The sequence below is a fragment of the Dendropsophus ebraccatus genome, chromosome 5 (genome assembly GCF_027789765.1).
Source record: "Dendropsophus ebraccatus isolate aDenEbr1 chromosome 5, aDenEbr1.pat, whole genome shotgun sequence".
NCBI lineage: Eukaryota > Metazoa > Chordata > Amphibia > Anura > Hylidae > Dendropsophus > Dendropsophus ebraccatus.
The window spans coordinates 6,537,443-6,561,355 of NC_091458.1; the positions used below are offsets into that span (position 1 = coordinate 6,537,443).

Genomic DNA, 23,913 nt, shown 5'->3' on the forward strand with positions numbered 1-23,913 from the left:
TACAATAGTCATAAAGCAGATGGAAAAAACGATCTTACCACTCCATCAGGAATACCAAAATAAGTTAAGTGTTTGCAAAAGAGTCCTTGCATAGCTATTCCCTCTCTTAGCTAGGTTATTCTTCCCCTTGATGCAGTCTGCACACTAGCCTAAGCTAAGCTCTCTAGAAAGCGATGGTCGGACTTAGGAGACCAACCTTCAGCACATTCTTGAAGCTTCTAGGAGAAGCAATTCCAAGGGAAAGTCATGTGACCAAAAATACCAGTGATGGCAGTACAGAGAAAGTGTTAACTCCTATTATGTAACTGTATGCAGGAGTAGCAATGTAACAGACAATATGATAGATTATACATGTTAGACTCATGATAGCCAAAAATGCAATTGTATAGACTCCATAGCCACACAACAACCTTAGATGATCGGCAGCTGTGGCACAGGTAGCAGGACACTGCAAACTCCCCATCTATAAAAAAAAGCTTACCACAGCTATAGGTCAGATGGTGGTGGTAATGCAGAGAAACAAGTTGTGTATGTCCTAACAGTTTTTTTTTTTATTTAGGCCATGTTCACACATCTAAAAGCCAAATACTGTACAATAGTAAAATGGGTCATATTCTGAACCTAGTAATGTGCTACAATAAAGTCTATAGGATAGTGTCAGTATGTGCACACATTGCCAAAAACTATATATTTTTTTACTGTGTGCAAAGACTCATTTTTCCATAGACTTTAATGGAGTGCATTATTACATTCAAAATACGGCTACATTTTATACCCATTTTACTATCATATTTGGCTTTTATTTTACTGTGTGTTAACATAGCCTTATAGTTTTAACTGGATCTGGAATTAGGCCAGTGTAATAATAAGTAATAATATCAAGGTTTAGAGCCTAAGAGAATGTCCAAAGAGAGCCTGTGCTTTGTGTCCTGTTTTGCGGTAACATTTTGTCCATGAATGTCTCCTGCAGCATTGGGCACATCAGAGGTACATCCGCAGAGACACAGCAGCATCTCATTTTAACAGCATCACGTCTTGGAATCCTCATTAAGTAACAATGATCAAAATATAAAATCTTCTCTTATCTGAAGGAATGGTATGTTATCTCTACAAATGTCTGTACAGTTCAGCTACTCACAGACAGTCCAACATTATTAGAGACATCACATATGAAGGTGCAGTCAGCAGTATCTCATAGACATAACAATGATGTAGAGCATAAAATAGAATAAAATCCATGTATAAAACTTGTGCCCCACTTGACTCCTGTACACATCTCTTATACTTACTGTAATTTCTCTACTGTGCAGTCTGGATTAGACAGAGCTTCCACCAAATCGCTGAAGTGAGGACCATACAGACGGTTACCATCCAGGTCAAGCGCCTTTAGGGATCGGTTATTCCTTACTACAGATGCTAACAGGGTGCAGGAAGTGTCTGGTAAGTTATTACCACCCAATCTGTAATAATAAGAAGATAAGATGTGGTAAAATCCATAAATGTCATCACTAGAAGCCGCCTTTTGTATGTGGTTGATGTCAGGAATGGCAGCAGATTTTGAAAGTTTTCCCACCTCCTCATAATGGAGAGGTGTGTAATTTTATTGCATGTGCACTTCATCTGTGAGAGACAGAATCTATAAAAAAAATTCCATAAAATCACATTACATGATTTTAAATTATTAATCTGCATTTTATTGCATGAAATAAGTATATGATCACTGACCAACCAGCAAGAATTCTTCCTCTCACAGAGCTGTTAGTTTTTCTTTAGTAAGCTCCTCCTACTCTGTCCTTATTACCTGGATTACCTGCACCTTTTTCATCTCATTACCTTTATAATAATCACCTGTCCACACACTCACCACACTGCAACCTCTCCACCATATCCAACATTAAAGAGCTGCCTAAGGACACCAGGGACAAAATTGTAGACCTGCACAAAGCTGGGATGGGCTACAGGACAATAGGCAAACAGCTTGGTGAGAAGGATACAACTTTTGTTGCAATTATTAGAAAATGGAAGAAACACAAAATGACTGTCAATCTTCCTCAGTCTGGGGCTCCATGCAAGATCTTGCCTCATGGGTAAGAATGATTCTTAAAAAGGTCAGGAAACAGCCCAGAACTACACTGGAGGACCTGGTCATTGACCTGAAGAGAGCTGGGACCATATTTTTATAGATTACTGTTAGTAACACACTACGCCGCCATGGATTATAATCCTGCAGGACACACAAGATCCCCCTGCTCAGTACAATCACAGCATCTATAAGGCAGAACAGGGAAAATTCTCCTGCCTCACAGCCCCAATGGTAGCTTTGATATATAATCCCCAAATAATTTGCATACAGTTATCTCTTGGTGCATTCCTGTAGAGTACTGTACATCTTGTTTGTATAAGGAGTCAACTTGAAAACATGTTTTAGTGGAAAATTTTAGCTTAAGCTCTAAATATGGCCCTGGTTGGTTGTTATTATATTGTTTTATTCACGCTATTCTGTTTGCTCTCAACGACCATGGACTTTGGTAGCTCAGTCACTATTTTGGCGTGTATACCAATGCAAAATAACTTCCCATTAAACCAAGAAAGCTCTGGCTGTCCAAAAACTGATCTGTTCACATCCAGATCTATTATTTAATCATTGGTTTTGTATGTGTTCCTGTACAACAAGCCAGTATATACCGACAGTCCAGACTATACCTGGGGTAAAAGTTGCCTAGGCTAGATTATACCCCAGAGTATTTATTAGCCTTGGCAAATTTATATTCCTTAGGCCATATTATATCCCAAGGAAATCAGGAGCATTGTGTATATCACTGAAGAATTACTTTATTTTTCATTATTTTATTGGTGATTCAGATTTGACTGGTAAGTTAAGTTAGAAACGAATGGATGTAAATCTTAAAACTCTCCGTCCTGTCCTCCTGTACCCTAGCTGTGATGTTATAGCTCCTCCCCTCTCCCTCCTGTACCCTAACTGTGATGTTATAGCTCCTCCCTTCTCCCTCCTGTCTTCCTGTCCTCTAGCTGTGATGTTATAGCTCCTCCCCTCTCCCTCCTGTCTTCCTGTCCTCTAGCTGTGATATTATAGCTCCTCCCCTCTCCTTCCTGTACCCTAGCTTTGATGTTATAGCTCCTCCCCTCTCCCTCCTGGCTTTCTGTACCCTAGCTGTGATGTTATAGCTCCTCCCCTCTCCCTCCTGTACTCTAGCTGTGATGTTATAGCTCCTCCCTTCTGTCTCCTGTACTTCTGTCATCTAGCTTTGATGTTATAGCTCCTCCCCTCTCCCTCCTGTCTTCCTGTATCTTAACTGTGATGTTATAGCTCCTCCCCTCTCCTTCCTGTCTTCCTGTACTCTATCTGTGATATAGCTCCTCCCCTCTGTCTCCTGTATCCTAGCTGTGATGTTATAGCTCCTCCCCTCTGCCTTCTTTATTCCTGTCCTCTAGCTTTGATGTCATAGCTCCGCCCCTCTCCCTCCTGTCTTCCTGTACCCTAGCTGTGATGTTATGTGATGTTTCCTGTCTGTGATATTATAGTCTTCCCTCTCCCTCATGTATCCTAGCTGTGATATTATAGCTCCTCCCCTCTCCCTCCTGTACTCTAGCTGTGATATTATAGCTCCTCCCCTCTCTAGTGTCCTCTAGCTGTGATATTATAGCTCCTCCCCTCTCCCTCCTGTACTCTAGCTGTGATATTATAGCTCCTCCCCTCTCTAGTGTCCTCTAGCTGTGATATTATAGCTCTGATGTTTAGTCCCCTCTCCCTCATGTTGGCATTCATTTTCTCCTACTCTTCTCTACAGGCTTTCTGTATCCTGCTGTAGACCCTGGTCATTATATATTCTTTTCTCACCATTCTATCCACCAATTCTACAAGATTCTGCCTGGAATAAACCTGGAATCTTCCCACATGCCTCTGCAGTGGAGTTGAGCTATCTGACAATAGGTGGATTAGTGTAAGTACTGACAGAATACAGATACAGGGACTTATAAACCACACACTTACGGCCTGATTATTGAGTCAGAATACATTTAGTCTAATAATGGTATATTTTTTCTGTGTTCCTTCTTTTACTGTATGGTTGTTTTGTGTGAAATGTATCTATTCTGCGCAAAAACCTTGGTGCATTTGCACAATTATTCTCAGTTGTGCAAAAATTCAAACTCAAAAATTCTAATTTTACACTTGGTCAGGAGGCGGTGCACGACGGCACAAAAAAATTTGCAATTTATACATTTTTGAGCAACATTAAATTAGTCTTATACTACCACACAATGTAAAAAAAGGCTTAGGTGAATAGTAAAATAATCGAAGCCAAAAAAAATTTGACCGCTGAATAATCCTTTATAAATACCGCTATGTCAGTGGGTACAAATCAAGTGTATTCACCCTAAAACAGGCGCAAAAAGCATGATAAATATGGGCCATGTTCTTTTATTACTTAAACCAGAAAAACTTGACTGTTCATAATATCATGAAAGTCATTACACAAGGCGATGCTTATGGGTCCACCTGATCAGCTCATGACGTGTACTACATACCGAAGCCTTGCAGAGATAGGGGAAAGCAAAAAATTCAAATGCTGCATCCAGAGAAGCAAGAAATGGTGGCTGGAGGAGACATGGAGGAGGACCAGGACATGCTGGGTGGTATGTGTTTTTCTTTTTTCTCAGTGATTTCTTGTAGGCCATGAGTCACTTATCACCCAATGCAAGGGACAAGCGGGACAGTAAACATGGAAGCCATTGTGTGTCTGAGTATAGAAAAAAATCTGCGCACTTTTCAATAAATTAGAGACTGGGTGAGAGAATCAGTAAAGTGATAACATTATGGTCTGGAGGGATATAGTCTGGCCTAGGCTATGTTACACTCCCTGGTATAGAGTTTATTTTATCCCCTGGGAGGTAAACTGTGGTCTATATCTGGTTTCCATGTTAGATGGGTATATTACATGTTAGATGGGTTATAGTTTGGTTCAGGCTGTTTTACACCCCAGAGTATAGTTTGGCCTAGGACCATGAATCCCCCCGGGTGTACTCTGGCTTAGGCTAATTTATATCTACATTTAATCTGGGAAGGGGTTAATTTGACTGCTATTCTGGAATGTAAGATTTAGGAACAATAGTATGATTTATTCCATTTATTTACCTAATATATGGATGTGACTGTTCACGGCAACAGCAATTATCGGGTTGTCTGCTATCATTAAACATATAGACTTTGGAGATGCTTACATTACATTTATCGGCTGTTGGTGTAGGGTGTATGGGGCCCTCCAGACGACCACTGACAGATAATGTAGGTGAAGATGGAAAATTACCACCCGACCCCTTTGTTCTGAGACGGATAAGCCAAAGCTGAACGTTTCTGTGTATGGGGAGGACGGGAGCTGGACAGAAGAGATAACTAACAGCTGAACAACCTTCAGTTATTGAAGGTTTATAGCCATCTTAACTAGAGATGAGCAGATCTGCAGTAGGAACAAAGCAAAGCACTTTGTTTCTATCTGCATTCTGCTTATCAGGCTGCGGTCTTTGAGGTCTGCTTCTCTCCATGCTGCTCCTCCCCAGGTGCTGGGAAAAGATGGATCCAGTCCTGGGAAACTTCTGCTAGTTTCCCAGGACTGGATCAAGCTTTTTTTTCCAGAATCCGGGAATAAGTGGTACAGAGCGGAGCAGACTTTGAAGTCCACAGCCTGATGAGCAGAATGCAGAGAGGAACGTCGTTCTTACTGTAGATTCACTCATCTCTAATCTTAACAAATACAAAGGAGCTATGTGTCTGTCTTTTTGCCAAGATTAACCCTTATTCCTCAGAAGGATATTCAAGAATTAAAAGCACATACACAATATGGTGAGATCTCAGGACATTGGGACCATAACTAATAATTAATATGACAGCTATATGTCACTTTAATGGTATTTTCTACATTTTTCCATGTAGGGGGCGCTATAAGATGATATACAGAATATTTTTGAATCTCATTTACATTTACAAGATCATTAGTCCTCTCCTTTCTAACATTACCATAGGAATTTGACCTACTTTATTATAGAACACAAACGAACAGGCACGAAGTATAAGGACGGGAAAGATAAAATAGAATAGCAATTTACCTCAGATCCTGCAGTTTATATGAAGCTGGTGCAAGTCTTTCTAATCCTTCAGTGTCTAACGAACATCCATATAAATTAAGTTCCTTTATATTTGGGCAGGTTTCCATGATAAATGCTAACACTGTGCAGTCTAGCGCCGACATGTGAATACGAGAAAAATCTAATTTTGTAAGTGATTTTAGTGATTTCTGCACTAGAGCTTTATTCCGGGTTTCAAAAAGACAGAAAAATATCCTGACAAGTCGTCGCTTCTTGTCTGCATTCTCTTTTTTATTCTTCTTTTCTCCTCGAATAAGGTTCCTCAGCCAAGTGATGACATCTGTTGAGACCTGAGCTGCTTGTGGGTCCAGGTATCCAGTTAGTAGTGACCTTGTGCAGCCGTCTGATAGACCACACAGGAAGCGGAGGAATATTTCACCACGTCCATCACGATAGGATATGGCTCTATTTAGTGATTTCTCTAAATTCTTAGGAGAATAATCAGCATAATGCACCAAGGCAGAGAGGAATTCCTGAACAGTGAGATGTAAGAAGGAATAGGTCACAGGTTCCTCCGACTCCATTAGAAAACTTGATAAGAGCTTTGTCTTATTGTCCACATAGAAAGATCTCAGATCTCGATCATCAAAAATAATCAGGTGATTCATGACCCCATATTCTGCCATCCATCCGATGGACTGCAGGACCTTCTGAGCGTCACTTTTCTCCAGGCTGTGATTGGTCAGGATGTTGGAGACAAATATGGCAAAGAGCTGGGTGACTGTTTTGGGTAATAATGACTCTGGCTGATCACTACTTGTTGTCTGGAAGCTCCTGGATAACACTGTACAGATGATCCAGCAGTAGGACGGGAGGTAACAGAACGTGTACAATATATCGTTCTGCTTCACATAGGTAAAAGCTTTTTCTGCCCGTTCAGGGTCATTGAAGAAATTCTCAAAGTACGTCTGTCGTTCTTCGGGGAAAAACCCGGTGATCTCTACTATTCGCTGGAAAACCTTACAATCAATTAATGCCAGTCTGGTGGGACGACTGGTCATTAGAACAGAACAACCATTAAGAAGAGACTTTCTCACCAAACTAACCACAATCTGACCACAATGTCCGCGCTCTCTAGGATTAGAGCACAAGTGACTGGATGTGAAATCCATTGTATGATTGCTTTCATCTAATCCATCAAATATGAAGAGAAGTTTCTTTGGGTCTTGTAAGATGTTCTCAATCTGAGGCTCCAGATACGGGTATTGTTGGAGGATCATGGTCTCCAGACTAACCTCATCCAGTCTGTTCAGCTCCCGGAATTTAAAGAAGAAGACAAAAGAGAATCTTTGATAGAGATGGCCCCTCACCCAGTCATAGACAAACTTCTGCATCAGCGTGGTCTTTCCTATACCCGGCACTCCGCTCACCATTACTATATGGGGCACAAGTCTGGATCGGTGACACCAGCGAAACATCCTGTTGGGGGAAATGCGTTGTGATTCATTTTGGGTTTTCTTGGAATATTCCTCATGTTCTACCCCAGTCTCTATGAGCTCATTCCCAGAGCGTTCCCTAAAGTGATAAGTGGAGACAATGATGAGGTTGACATAGCGTGTACACAATGAGAAGCTTTCCTCTTCTTGGTTACATTTTGGAGGTTTCTTCTCTATAAGTTTTTCAGTTTTTTCATATAAATGTTTTTTGTGACGGTTCTGGACATCTGTAGAGCATAAGAAGATTAAATATAAGAGACTGAAACAAAACAATATATTATATAACACTTTAATTGTGAAAGCATTTTGCTTGGTAAATCTCCCCAATGGGGTATGGCATTACATATGTAACAATTTTGCTGGAGACGATTGTCCCTGGCCATGAAACGTGTCAGACTACAAAAAAATAACAGCCAACACTATAGATTTTTCAGTTGAAAGACCACACAAGTAGTGAGTTTTGGTGTTACTCGAATAATTCACGGTGGTCCCCCAACATACAATTCTCCCAACATACAATAGATTTAAGTACTGATTACTTCTCAGAGACCTTCACAGTCACAGACTTTACTGATAATACCAGCTCTGCATTATCAATGTAGGCTTCCTACTTCCTGGAGTTTAAGGAACTTTGATGACATCATTGAAGGTCCTTAAACCTCATGAAGTACAGGCTATGATCTCCCAGGTCCTTATGCTAGGGGGCAGTGTAAAAGAAGAAGCACAGGGGAGAAGGAAGAGACTCCCTCCTTTATGGTTTGTCTATCTGTGCGTGTTTCTTTCTATCTGTGTGTATGTGCCTGCTGTCTGTCTGTCTAATAAAGGTTCTGTACTCATTCAAAGATTTCAACATACAATGGCCCTCACAGAACCAATTATTATCCTATGTTGAGGGACCACTGTATATATAACTTGACTTTAACATGATTTATGATGAACGTTAAGTGATATTATCTACTGGAAAATGTGTACACCATCGTGGATGACGAGTCTTGCAAAGTCAGAACTCTTTGATCAGTTTAGCTTACGGGGGGCCTTACCCATATATCTTGGGTGCTTGTAGTCGTATTACAGAGGTCTCTGGTAGAGGGGCAGATGACATAGAAGCTTCTCCCAAGGGCAATCTGGAGATACCCTTGCCAAAATTTGTTGAATGCAATAAGATACAATGCAGCAGAAAGATGATTCCTACATAAGAACCTACTCTCCATCATCCTCATATAAGGACTATAACCATCTGAAGCCTATTTTGCTGGGTAGAGACACAAAATATGCCAGCCTTACTAATGGACCACAGTGTCTCAAGTAAGGAGGGGTTATAGTAGGCAATGTCGGTTTAGACAAAATAAGAAGGTCTTCTCCGATTTTTCTATTTCGACATACATTTTATTTGTCTTGGTTATGGATAAGAAATTTATTCAAGATTCCAACAGCGGGGAGGCATCTTCCATTCTCTGAGAACAAAACTACCGATCTGCAGCAGGCAGTCTCTAGACTTTCCTCTTTAGAACACAAAAAAATAAATAAATTATAGACTATTCAAAATATTTTTGACGGAGATCATTCAGAACCTGCACCTCTAAAGAAGAACGCTGGTATGTTTTGGTCCTCTGGTTTGTATCACACTTATGATCAAAATGGAGTTGTGTCGGCTCAGTATGAAGAAGTCTCTCTCAACAATCTGCTCCTCATTGATCCTAACCTAAACAAAACCCTCATGGACATCCTAATCCGCTTCAGAAACTGTTGCAGTAATGGCGGACATCTACCAGATGTTTCATTGCTTTACCGTTAAGGAGGATGACAGAAACTCTCAGGTTCCTTTGGCACAACAAGGCCATAGGTTACCAGGTGAAGGTGCATGCCTTTGGTAACAGCTCATCCTCTGCTTTAGCAATCAACAGACCAAGAATGACAGCCCAAGGAGGTGTCTAGTATGGATCTGATGCTTGGTAATTTGTTGAGAAGAAGTGAACTACTGTGTAGGTGAAGGACTTAAATTCTTACCCACAAATACAGAAGAGTTTGATTGGAGATGTTATCTGCAACAAACCTCAGACTCCACAAGAGTATCTCCAACTGATGACTGAGCTATCAACTTGAAGGACCTCCTTGCGGTCGACAGAAGAGTCATTTGGTATAAAGTCATCTCTCCCTGCCTAGGCAGTGTTATCACAGGTAAGTAATTACCGGAGAAGCCTGTATCTCCCTGCAATGAGCACAGTCACCTATAGGTGGTGCTATTATCTTAGCAAGTGAGTTTATCTGACATCGATAAGTCTCCCGACAAGAAAATTATTATAACTCTGGTGCACATTAAATAAAAGGTGGAATTGATTTTAAAGGTCTAATGTGCACTATCTCCTTCTTATAAAATAAAACTTTTAATTAAAAGTTAAGTTTTATTCTGCTAATAACCACCAGGGAGACAAGGTGCTTTTTTAGAGTTCTAAGCTCATTGTCTGCTTATATATAGAAGCACCTCCTGGATGGATGTGGGCCCATTTAAATGCCCCAAGACTCTATACATTGACAATAACATCTGTTATCCAGCAATTTTCTACCTGGAATCTTCCTACAGTACATGCCGCTATTGAATGCTGACACATGTACGTCTGTAGATACTTGTTAATACAGATACCTAGATCTTACACCTAAGGTGGCCAGACACCTCCAATATCTGTTGGCTGAATGATTGTCAGTTATGGGAGACTCCCGTTCTCCCCAAATACATGAACCTTCTCTATGGGGAGGGGAGAGATACGCTGCAGACAGAATGCCCTGGCACCGGCTTATCCCTCTCAGAACAAGAGAGGCCGGCGACAATGTCCAGCACATCCCACCCTTCTCTCCACAGGCAGATGATGTCGGAGAAGACCGGTACACTGTCGTCTAAACCCAATGGTGGATGATTTCAATGTCAGGTGTGTGGCCACCAGTTTTTGGTACTTGTTTTTTGTTTTGGTTCAGCTTCCTGGAAACAATGAGTATCTTCCCATAATACGACTATATAATGTACACTTACCTGTCAGTGCTGGGGGAAGTTGGTGTCCCTCTTTATCCAGTATGATTTGTTCCACCAGAGCGTCACCTAATAAGAAATGAGAGATGTGAGGGATTCTCTGGTGTATAGACGTCATCAGTGCTGGATGGTGACATATAATATATATATGAGGATATACAGTGACCTGTGTATATAATAGTCATAAAGGATAGAAAAAGGTGCAGCGCCCTGATCACTGAGTAGTTTAAAACGCACCCAATTCTGCAGGTTATAGGTCAGGATGGGAGGTTGTCAGTCTTGTCCCTGTATACTGTTCTTGCTGTAAAGTAGATGTACAGTATGGTACATACAATTATCTGCTAGATATAGAATATAGAGACTGATGATGTGTGATGGTGATTTTACCTGATGCTGGGCAGCAATGTTACTGTGGCGGTCACTAGATTTAAGGAGTCATTATTACTAATGGTGTTCAAAGAGGAGGCATTATTATTACTACTAGGGACACTGTGGCGGTCTCTACATTTGGGGTTACTGTGGCAGTCACTGTATGTAGGGACACTGTGGCAGTCACTGTATGTAGGGACACTGGCAGTCACTGTATGTAGGGACGCTGTGGCAGTCACTGTATGTAGGGACACTGTGGTGGTCACTACATTTGGGGTTACCGTGGCAGTCACTGTATGTGGTGGCACTGTGGTGGTCACTTTAATGTTCTTATGTAACCTGTGTTATATAATGTGTTACATCTTTTTGTTGCTATAAATCAGTATATGTTTGATATGTCATCATTGTGTGACTCTTTGGCTCTTATTTCGTTCACTTTTAGGTGCTTTTGAAATGTGTATATATATTTATACCCCTACTAGTTATGTATTACTTAGTACCGTGGAGAATGACTGCCTCCATGTCACTCCCGCTTAGTAATGAAGTTGTTCATAGTAATAATGCCCACCTCATTGCTCCTTACTTTGTCCTTATGTAATAATAATAATGTTTCCTCATTACACACCATCAGTAATAATAACTCCTTATTGTCCCCACATAGTAATATTGCCCACGAGTGGATTTTTAACATCATTCATTTATCAACCTGGTGATCTACTAGTACGGCCTGTCTGAAGCAGGTTGTGCAACCCGATCTACCATGGCAGGCACGGAGGCCTCGGAAGACCTTCAGCTGCCATGTAAATCGATTGGCAGCCCATGATTGTGTTATGGGGATGCCAATCAGAGGTCTATCAGGTCTGGCACCACACAGATAACCTTCTAAATGCTGCCATTGTGATATCTATGAGGTTAAATCACCAGCATCAATGTCATCATAGATGTCAGTCATTAGCGGCAGGTGTCAACTGCAACACTAATTTGTGTGGGGCGGTCAGGAAGGGGTTAAATTAGTTTAGACCCTAATGAGACTTCTCTATTTACTTCATGACGCTCTCCACCAGCTCCTTCAACGTCTGGGCTTATAAATTGTGTGTATGGACCCGAAGGGCTTCCCTGAGTGGGGGATGCTATGGGCCTGCTATGCAACTGCTGTGATCCATAGAGCCGCCTTTACAGCAGGTAACTGGAACTTTTCTAGTCCATTGGGGAGATCTTTACTATTGTGTTTAATATGCAAAAAAAGGGGTCCATGGAGCCTCAGCTACGAGTCTCAAAACATGGGAATAGCCAGATCTCTCCTGGGTAGGAAGCTCACACTGATGAGGGGCAACACCCCGAAACAGCTGTCTATGGATGGATGCCTGGCTTTGGTAAACCCTTGTCATGTCGCAATACTCACAACAGAGTTAGGCTCTGACAAAAAATAGGCCACCCTGGTATTTCCCTATTTGTGTTCCAATACTTGCAACCTAGTGGGACTTAAGGGGCTACGTATTAGGGTGGTTTGGTGATCTTCCCACTGGGAGGCAAGCCTTGTCAATAGGTTTCCTTCCCAGGAGGGATATCTGGACATTCCTGTGTTTTGAGACTTGTAACTGAGGCTCCACTGCCCCCTTTTTGCATATTCACATTTTCAGAGGCAATGTATCTGTTACAACTTGAGCCGCACGCTTGGCTCCTGCCTCTGCTGGAGCGCGCTGCCGGGCTTTTGGAGACACAAACGGCGTACCTGGTAACCACTTAGGCCAGTTGCTGGGGGTGCGCCGACGACATCCCTAGAAGCCGGCCTACTTCTGTGTAGTGCTGCGGTGCTTTCCTTTGATGTAGCTATGGCCGGGGTTTCACCGCCCCCTGCGGATCAGCATATGTTTGTCATATGTGTTGATTTATTGACAGCTGACACACCAGTCAGCTGTCAGCACCTGGGCCAGACCTGCAGCATCAGCCCCAATCACTTCTCGGGCTGGGACTCCAGATGCCATAAATGTCTTCCCCTCTGCCTCAGTCCTTGCCTGCAATAGGGCCTAGTTTACTAGTGTATCTTGACCTAGCGTTTCCCCTGCGTTGTATTTCTGGTTATCTGACTTGTGGTTTCTGACTTTTGACTACCCCCTTCGAAACGTCTTGTACTGGGCTGCTCGGCTGTTATTGACTCAGACTTCTGACTTTGCTCCCATTGTGTGTGTCTGTCTTGTTTTTTTACTGTTGCACTTTGGTAAGATTAGGGTCTGCTGTCCAGTTGTCTGTTGCTGCTTAGAGCATCTAAGGCAAGTAGGTAGGGACAGGGGGCGGGTGCCAGTGTCAGGGCTCACCTGTCCTTAGGTTTACCTGTTCCTATCCTAACTGTATCAATGGATGTTGCTGATCTCCTTGCGCTCAGTGATAGTTGTGCTCTATTGTGTTCAGTGTAGATTTTGAAATTGAATCAGAAAACCCCTATGTTACCTGTATGGTAGAGTTCCTCCAGTACAGCGTGCAGGCCAGGGGAGCCATGATTCTTCTGTAAGACGTATAGACTGACCCACAATGCTATCACAGCTTCTCTTCTTCTGTGGAAAATATTCTGTAGTAACTTCTGGGAAAATTTTCTTCTATCATTTTCTAGGATCTGGTATTTCTAGAACACAAGAAAGATCCAACATAATTTAGTATTAAAAAGTGTGTGTGTGTGTGGGGGGGGGGGGGGGGGGGGGGGGCTCTGCGACAAAGCAGTAGGGGTGCTGTTGGCCAGAGTAGACTGGTGGTTGTGGCTGCTAGGTGGGTGTAGGGTCACTTGGGCACTTGTCATAGTAGCCTGGAGTGCCATTTGTACCCACCCCTGGTCAGACAGGCACTGCTTCTGCAGGTTTGGATAACCCAAGTGTACGCTGCTGTGTAGGTGAAAAAGGATAGACAGAGTCCAGTAGCTTAACCAGAATTATGTCAGTTTTATTAAGTTCTTCAGTGCAATACAACAATAGGGCTTCAGTAACTGTAAGTCCAGGCAAGTGGTAGAAGACGTAGTAACTGTAGAAGTGACAGTAGAGGAGCATCTTGAGGGCCCTGTCCAATGTAGCTGTGAACTCTGCCAGGATAGCATAGTTGAAAGAAGAAGATACTCGTACTCATGTATAGATACCTGTCTGGGTCTGACCACCTTATGCCCTACAGTACAAGGCCCCAGGTCCTTGCGCTGGGTGAACCAGACTTTCAGAACCCTTTCAGAACCACCGTACGTTACTCAGTGGAATACGTAGGCTGGTTACAGCCTTTTTTCTACTGAGGTCAGTGCCTAACTGGATACAGGTCACTGCCCTGTACAGGATTGAGAGTATCCCCGGCATGGACCAGGTGATCCTCAGAGGACGTCCTTTCCTCCTGAGGGGTCTAGCACTTCATGCTAGTGGTGACGACTTCCATAAAGGAATAAGTTAAGTCTCTTGGCCCCTGACAAGGACCCTGGCCTAAGCCAGGCCCTGACTTCACTGCAGCAAGAACTGTTTCTGTGTTGCTCTCTCTCTCTAGTGACTGAACTAGAAAACCCTCCCACCAGGAACTAACCTCCATTTATAGGGGCAAAACTAAACCTCCTAGTGATTGGTGGGGCTATGTAGTGCAAAAAGAGAAGGAAAGATTGGACAGAAAAAGGAGGGAACAGGCCTGCACCTGTGTCTGGACATAAGGATAACATGTGACAGAAAACAGTTAACCCAGTGTTTCCTTCAGCTGTGCATAATGCAAGGCATACAAAACACAGTAGTGACACCTAATGGGGAATACATAGAATACATCTGGCCATATCCCACTGTGAGAACCTGAAGTGAGTTACTTTGCCCAGATGCAATGAAAGTTAGTGGCACACCTGTACTGGGACACTACAGCTGTTATATATAACACACGATGACAAGGGGGGCTCCTGTATATAACGCATGATAACACGGGGGGGGCTCCTGTATATAACACATGGTAACACGGGGGACTCCTGTATATAACGCATGATAACACGGGGGGCTCCTGTATATAACACACAATGACAAGGGGGGCTCCTGTATATAACGCATGATAACACGGGGGGCTCCTGTATATAACACATGGTAACACGGGGGACTCCTGTATATAACACATGATAACACAGGGGGCTCCTGTATATAACACATGATAACACAGGGGGCTCCTGTATATAACACATGGTAACACGGGGGACTCCTGTATATAACACATGATAACACCAATATCATATCTTGGTGGACATTTGGGAAAGCTCCATACACCTTATACCAATGTGAGCAGCAGGTACAGCTGACAAAATATAAGATTCATGGGGACCTTTACACCAGCATTTCATGGCCTCTCACCTCAAGATCAGGGACATTTCGGGCATTAAGCTCACACAGAAGTGAGTGAGGGCTCAAGTTCTCCACAATGAGCTGCAGATCATCCTGGAAGTATTTAAATGTCTTCCTCAGGACATGGTCTCCATACTGACAAATCTTCTGGTGAAACTCCCGGCAGTCATCATCTAGGAAAATAAGGAGACACAAGATTGACATCTTCTAGAACCTGCAGAACACTGACAGCATCTTATTTATAATTTCCATGTCCTGTATCATTCTAGAAGGTTCTACTCATCAGACATCCACAGCCCCGGATCACTGACCAGCACTATGACCATGGATGTACAGGAGACAATGTGTTGCCTGTAGCCCTGGCCGGCTAACGTTTTCATGGCCAGATATGAAGGTGAGCATGTCTGGTAGCACATATACAGTAATCATGTAAAAACTTGGCTTAGATACGTCGATGACATCTCCGTCCTGTGGACTGTGACTATAGGGTGTGGTTGAGCGATTGGCATCTTTTATAATTGAGTTCTTTGTAAAATCTGATAAGTTACAGTTTCATTATCTTGATGTACAAGTTATGAATAATAATGAGGGTAAATTATAGGGAAATGTCAGGTCCCTAAAGCCTAACAGGTCCGTAGAGCGACATTCCGACGCTGTTCTTAGTGCTCTGCAACCCCGCAGAGCGGAGACAACAAGCCGCAGGTGTGACTATTATCTACAGCCACGATTGTCACATCTCATATTATAAGCTGAGCCATGACTTCTGTTTACTGGTTACAAGTTCAGGTATCGGATTGCAAGTCTATAAAGGGGGATTATAGTAGGGGAACATACATACACAGGCTACAGCGAGAAACAAAGAAAACTAAAAGATAAATTGCCACAAGTGTCCTGGCGCCTTGTAAAATGAATACAATTTAGAATAAAAAAAAAAAAAGATAAGTTGCCAAGTACAAAACTTCTAAAAAGCTATATCCAATATATATAGTGCTGCTCCTCATGTCCACACACGGGACAGCTGATTAAACACTGTAAATGGACACTCACTAAAAATAACTTTCGACAGGTCAGCAGACCTCATATCATCAGACGTGTGACAAGTTATTGATCACATCACAATCTTTATTTCAAAGTGAACAATGGAAAGCAAAATGCAAAACAAACATGAAGGAAGCATAATGGAGTCAGGTAGAGATCATACACGATAACTCATCCGAGCATAACGTCCTGCTCTCTGAACAATAAGACCATTGTATAAACCAGCTATTATCAATTTTCAATCAATTATAGGGGGTCATATGTTAGCGATCTTTACTGTGTGTAGTAAAGAGTGTATTTCAGTATATCTCCTAGACCGCTAAAAAAGAGGAGATGTTGCTGTCAGACAGCGACTAGAGAGGAGCGAACCTCGAGCATGCTCGAGTCCATCCAAACCTGAACGTTCGGCATTTGATTAGCGGTGGCTGCTGAACTTGGATAAAGCCCTAAGGCTATGTGGAAAACATGGATATAGTCATTTGCTGTATCCATGTTTTCCAGACAACCTTCGAGCTTTATCCAAGTTCAGCAGCCCCCGCTAATCAAATGCTGAACGTTCGGGTTTGGATGGACTCGAACCCGGTTGGCTCATCTCTAACAGCGACCTTTCTAGAAGGCTCCTGATCATCTCCAAGATCTTTCAGCACCTTCATTCACCATTGTGAATTTTAGCTGATTGGACTGGGGTTGGGAAAACCTGGCACTGCCCATCACCTGCCCCATACCATCCCTACAGTGAGGAGGAGACCGGGCACTGCCCATCACCTGCCCCATACCATCCCTACAGTGAGGAGGTGACCGGGCACTGCCCATCACCTGCCCCATACCATCCCTACAGTGAGGAGGAGACCGGGCACTGCCCATCACCTGCCCCATACCATCCCAACAGTGAGGAGGAGACCACTGCCCATCACCTGCCCCCATACCATCCCAACAGTGAGGAGGAGAATGGGGACTGCCCATCACCTGCCCCATACCATCCCTACAGTGAGGAGGAGACCACTGCCCATCACCTGCCCCATACCATCCCTACAGTGAGGAGGAGACCACTGCCCATCACCTGCCCCCATACCATCCCTACAGTGAGGAGGAGACCGGGCACTGCCCATCACCTGCCCCCATACCATCCCTACAGTGAGGAGACCGGGCACTGCCCATCACCTGCCCCATACCATCCATACAGTGAGGAGGAGACCGGGCACTGCCCATCACCTGCCCTTATACCATCCCTACAGTGAGGAGGAGACCACTACCCATCACCTGCCCCATACCATCCCTACAGTGAGGAGGAGACCACTGCCCATCACCTGCCCCATACCATCCCTACAGTGAGGAGGTGACCGGGCACTGCCCATCACCTGCCCCATACCATCCCTACAGTGAGGAGGAGACCGGGCACTGCCCATCACCTGCCCCATACCATCCCAACAGTGAGGAGGAGACCACTGCCCATCACCTGCCCCCATACCATCCCAACAGTGAGGAGGAGAATGGGGACTGCCCATCACCTGCCCCATACCATCCCTACAGTGAGGAGGAGACCACTGCCCATCACCTGCCCCATACCATCCCTACAGTGAGGAGGAGACCACTGCCCATCACTTACCCCATACCATCCCTACAGTGAGGAGGAGACCGGGCACTGCCCATCACCTGCCCCCATACCATCCCTACAGTGAGGAGACCGGGCACTGCCCATCACCTGCCCCATACCATCCATACAGTGAGGAGGAGACCGGGCACTGCCCATCACCTGCCCTTATACCATCCCTACAGTGAGGAGGAGACCACTACCCATCACCTGCCCCATACCATCCCTACAGTGAGGAGGAGACCACTGCCCATCACCTGCCCCATACCATCCCTACAGTGAGGAGGTGACCGGGCACTGCCCATCACCTGCCCCATACCATCCCTACAGTGAGGAGGAGACCGGGCACTGCCCATCACCTGCCCCATACCATCCCAACAGTGAGGAGGAGACCACTGCCCATCACCTGCCCCCATACCATCCCAACAGTGAGGAGGAGAATGGGGACTGCCCATCACCTGCCCCATACCATCCCTACAGTGAGGAGGAGACCACTGCCCATCACCTGCCCCATACCATCCCTACAGTGAGGAGGAGACCACTGCCCATCACCTGCCCCCATACCATCCCTACAGTGAGGAGGAGACCGGGCACTGCCCATCACCTGCCCCCATACCATCCCTACAGTGAGGAGACCGGGCACTGCCCATCACCTGCCCCATACCATCCATACAGTGAGGAGGAGACCGGGCACTGCCCATCACCTGCCCTTATACTATCCCTACAGTGAGGAGGAGACCACTACCCATCACCTGCCCCATACCATCCCTACAGTGAGGAGGAGACCACTGCCCATCACCTGCCCCATACCATCCCTACAGTGAGGAGGAGACCGGGCACTGCCCATCACCTGCCCCCATACCATCCCTATAGTGAGGAGACCGGGCACTGCCCATCACCTGCCCCATACCATCCCTACAGTGAGGAGGAGACCGGGCACTGCCCATCACCTGCCCCATACCATCCCTACACTGAGGAGGAGACCAGGCACTGCCCATCACCTGCCCCTATACCATCCCTACAGTGAGGAGACCAGGCACTGCCCATCACCTGCCCCTATACCATCCCTACAGTGAGGAGGAGATCGGGAACTGTCCATCACCTGCCCCATACCATCCCTACAGTGAGGAGGAGACCACTACCCATCACCTGCCCCATACCATCCCTACAGTGAGGAGGAGACCACTGCCCACCACCTGCCCCATAACATCCCTACAGTGAGGAGGAGACCGGGCACTGCCCATCACCTGCCCCCATACCATCCCTACAGTGAGGAGGAGACCACTGCCCATCACCTGCCCCATACCATCCCTACAGTGAAGAGGAGGAGACCGGGCACTGCCCATCACCTGCCCCCATACCATCTCTACAGTAAGGAGACTGGGCACTGCCCATCACCTGCTCCATACCATCCCTACAGTGAGGAGGAGACCGTGCACTGCCCATCACCTGCCCCATACCATACCTACAGTGAGGAGGAGACCGGGCACTGCCCATCACCTGCCCCTATACCATCCCTACAGTGAGGAGGAGACCACTACCCATCACCTGCCCCCATACCATCCCTACAGTGAGGAGGAGGAGACCGGGCACTGCCCATCACCTGCCCCCATACCATCCCTACAGTGAGGAGGAGGAGACCGGGCACTGCCCATCACCTGCCCCCATACCATCCCTACAGTGAGGAGACCGGGCACTGCCCATCACCTGCCCCATACCATTTCTACAGTGAGGAGGAGACCAGGCACTGTCCATTACCTGCCCCATACCATTCCTACAGTGAGGAGAAGATCGGGCACTGCCCATCAACTGCCCCATACCATCCCTACAGTGAGAAGGAGACTGGGCACTGCCCATCACCTGCCCCCATACAGTCCCTACAGTGAGGAGGAGACCGGCACTGCCCATCACCTGCCCCATACCATCCCTACAGTGAGGAGGTGACCGGGCACTGCCCATCACCTGCCCCATACCATCCCTACAGTGAGGAGGTGACCGGGCACTGCCCATCACCTGCCCCATACCATCCCAACAGTGAGGAGGAGACCACTGCCCATCACCTGCCCCCATACCATCCCAACAGTGAGGAGGAGACCACTGCCCATCACCTGCCCCATACCATCACTACAGTGAGGAGGAGACCACTGCCCATCACCTGCCCCATACCATCCCTACAGTGAGGAGGAGACCACTGCCCATCACTTACCCCATACCATCCCTACAGTGAGGAGGAGACCGGGCACTGCCCATCACCTGCCCCCATACCATCCCTACAGTGAGGAGACCGGGCACTGCCCATCACCTGCCCCATACCATCCATACAGTGAGGAGGAGACCGGGCACTGCCCATCACCTGCCCTTATACCATCCCTACAGTGAGGAGGAGACCACTACCCATCACCTGCCCCATACCATCCCTACAGTGAGGAGGAGACCACTGCCCATCACCTGCCCCATACCATCCCTACAGTGAGGAGGTGACCGGGCACTGCCCATCACCTGCCCCATACCATCCCTACAGTGAGGAGGAGACCGGGCACTGCCCATCACCTGCCCCATACCATCCCAACAGTGAGGAGGAGACCACTGCCCATCACCTGCCCCCATACCATCCCAACAGTGAGGAGGAGAATGGGGACTGCCCATCACCTGCCCCATACCATCCCTACAGTGAGGAGGAGACCACTGCCCATCACCTGCCCCATACCATCCCTACAGTGAGGAGGAGACCACTGCCCATCACCTGCCCCCATACCATCCCTACAGTGAGGAGGAGACCGGGCACTGCCCATCACCTGCCCCCATACCATCCCTACAGTGAGGAGACCGGGCACTGCCCATCACCTGCCCCATACCATCCATACAGTGAGGAGGAGACCGGGCACTGCCCATCACCTGCCCTTATACTATCCCTACAGTGAGGAGGAGACCACTACCCATCACCTGCCCCATACCATCCCTACAGTGAGGAGGAGACCACTGCCCATCACCTGCCCCATACCATCCCTACAGTGAGGAGGAGACCGGGCACTGCCCATCACCTGCCCCCATACCATCCCTATAGTGAGGAGACCGGGCACTGCCCATCACCTGCCCCATACCATCCCTACAGTGAGGAGGAGACCGGGCACTGCCCATCACCTGCCCCATACCATCCCTACACTGAGGAGGAGACCAGGCACTGCCCATCACCTGCCCCTATACCATCCCTACAGTGAGGAGGAGACCAGGCACTGCCCATCACCTGCCCCTATACCATCCCTACAGTGAGGAGGAGATCGGGAACTGTCCATCACCTGCCCCATACCATCCCTACAGTGAGGAGGAGACCACTACCCATCACCTGCCCCATACCATCCCTACAGTGAGGAGGAGACCACTGCCCACCACCTGCCCCATAACATCCCTACAGTGAGGAGGAGACCGGGCACTGCCCATCACCTGCCCCCATACCATCCCTACAGTGAGGAGGAGACCACTGCCCATCACCTGCCCCATACCATCCCTACAGTGAAGAGGAGGAGACCGGGCACTGCCCATCACCTGCCCCCATACCATCTCTACAGTAAGGAGACTGGGCACTGCCCATCACCTGCCCCATACCATCCCTACAGTGAGGAGGAGACCGTGCACTGCCCATCACCTGCCCCATACCATACCTACAGTGAGGAGGAGACCGGGCCCTGCCCATCACCTGCCCCTATACCATCCCTACAGTGAGGAGGAGACCACTACCCATCACCTGCCCCCATACCATCCCTACAGTGAGGAGGAGGAGACCGGGCACTGCCCATCACCTGCCCCCATACCATCCCTACAGTGAGGAGGAGGAGACCGGGCACTGCCCATCACCTGCCCCCATACCATCCCTACAGTGAGGAGACCGGGCACTGCCCATCACCTGCCCCATACCATTTCTACAGTGAGGAGGAGACCAGGCACTGTCCATTACCTGCCCCATACCATTCCTACAGTGAGGAGAAGATCGGGCACTGCCCATCAACTGCCCCATACCATCCCTACAGTGAGAAGGAGACTGGGCACTGCCCATCACCTGCCCCCATACAGTCCCTACAGTGAGGAGGAGACCGGCACTGCCCATCACCTGCCTCATACCATCCCTACAGTGAGGAGGAGGAGACCGGGCACTGCCCATCACCTGCCCCATACCATCCCTACAGTGAGGAGGAGACCAGGCACTGCCCATCACCTGCCCCATACCATCCCTACAGTGAGCAGGAGACCGGGCGCTGCCCATCACCTGCCCCATACCATCCCAACAGTGAGGAGGAGACCACTGCCCATTACCTGCCCCATACCATCCCTATAGTGAGGAGAAGATTGGGCAATACCCATCACCTGCCCCCATACCATCCCTACAGTGAGGAGGAGACCGGGCACTGCCCATCACCTGCCCCATACCATCCCTACAGTGAGGAGGAGACCGGGCACTGCCCATCACCTTCCCCATACCATCCCTACAGTGAGGAGGAGACCGGGCACTGCCCATTACCTACCCCATACCATCCCTACAGTGAGGAGGAGACCGGGCACTGCCCATCACCTGCCCCCATACCATCCCTACGGTGAGGAGGAGACCGGGCACTGCCCATCACCTGCCCCATACCATCCCTACAGTGAGAAGGAGACCGGGCACTGCCCATCACCTGCCCCATACCATCCCTACAGTGAGGAGGAGACCACTACCCATCACCTGCCCCCATACCATCCCTACAGTGAGGAGGAGGAGACCGGGCACTGTCCATTACCTGCCCCATACCATACCTACAGTGAGTAGAAGATCGGGCACTACCCATCACCTGCCCCATACCATCCCTACAGTGAGGAGGAGACCGGGCACTGCCCATCACCTGCCCCATACCATCCCTACAGTGAGGAGGAGACCACTGCCCATCACCTGCCCCTATACCATCCCTACAGTGAGGAGGAGACCACTGCCCATCACCTGCCCCCATACCATCCCTACAGTGAGGAGGAGACCACTGCCCATCACCTGCCCCCATACCATCCCTACAGTGAGGAGGAGACCACTGCCCATCACCTGCCCCCATACCATCCCTACAGTGAGGAGGAGACCGGGCACCGCCATGACTTGCCCCATACGATCCCTACAGTGAGGAGGAGACCGGGCACTGCCCATCACCTGCCCCATACCATACCTACAGTGAGGAGGAGACCAGGCACTGCCCATCACCTGCCCCATACCATCCCTACAGTGAGGAGGAGACCGGGCACTGCCCATCACCTGCCCCCATACCATTCCTACAGTGAGGAGACCGGGCACTGCCCATCACCTGCCCCCATACCATCCCTACAGTGAGGAGGAGACCGGGCACTGCCCATCACCTGCCCCCATACCATCCCTACAGTGAGGAGGAGACCGGGCACTGCCCATCACCTGCCCCCATACCATCCCTACAGTGAGGAGGAGACCGGGCACTGCCCATCACCTGCCCCATACCATCCCTACAGTGAGGAGGAGACCAGGCACTGCCCATCACCTGCCCCATACCATACCTACAGTGAGGAGGAGACCGGGCACTGCCCATCACCTGCCCCATACCATACCTACAGTGAGGAGGAGACCGGGCACTGCCCATCACCTGCCCCCATACCATCCCCTCAGTGAGGAGGAGACCGGGCACTGCCCATCACCTGCCCCCATACCATCCCCACAGTGAGGAGGAGACCGGGCACTGCCCATCACCTGCCCCCATACCATCCCCTCAGTGAGGAGGAGACTGCCACTGCCCATCACCTACCCCATACCATCCCTACAGTGAGGAGGAGTTCGGGCACTGCCCATCACCTGCCCCCATACCATCCCCTCAGTGAGGAGGAGACCGGGCACTGCCCATCACCTGCCCCATACCATCACTACAGTGAGGAGGAGACTGGGCACTGCCCATCACCTGCCCCATACCATCCTTACAGTGAGGAGGAGAC

General features: G+C 47.6%; 1 protein-coding gene across 1 annotated transcript in view; it reads right to left on the reverse strand.

Moving 5' to 3' along the window:
• The window catches only part of LOC138792214 (NACHT, LRR and PYD domains-containing protein 6-like), a 40,221-nt gene that overhangs the window by 5,287 nt on the left and 11,021 nt on the right, over nt 1–23,913 (reverse strand). The window contains exons 3-7 of the mRNA XM_069969356.1: nt 15,327–15,490; nt 13,438–13,609; nt 10,624–10,689; nt 6,124–7,825; nt 1,290–1,460 (exon numbers count right to left, since the gene is read on the reverse strand). Coding sequence (XP_069825457.1) covers nt 1,290–1,460; nt 6,124–7,825; nt 10,624–10,689; nt 13,438–13,609; nt 15,327–15,490 — 2,275 coding nt within the window. The remainder of the gene's footprint in view (nt 1–1,289; nt 1,461–6,123; nt 7,826–10,623; nt 10,690–13,437; nt 13,610–15,326; nt 15,491–23,913) is intronic.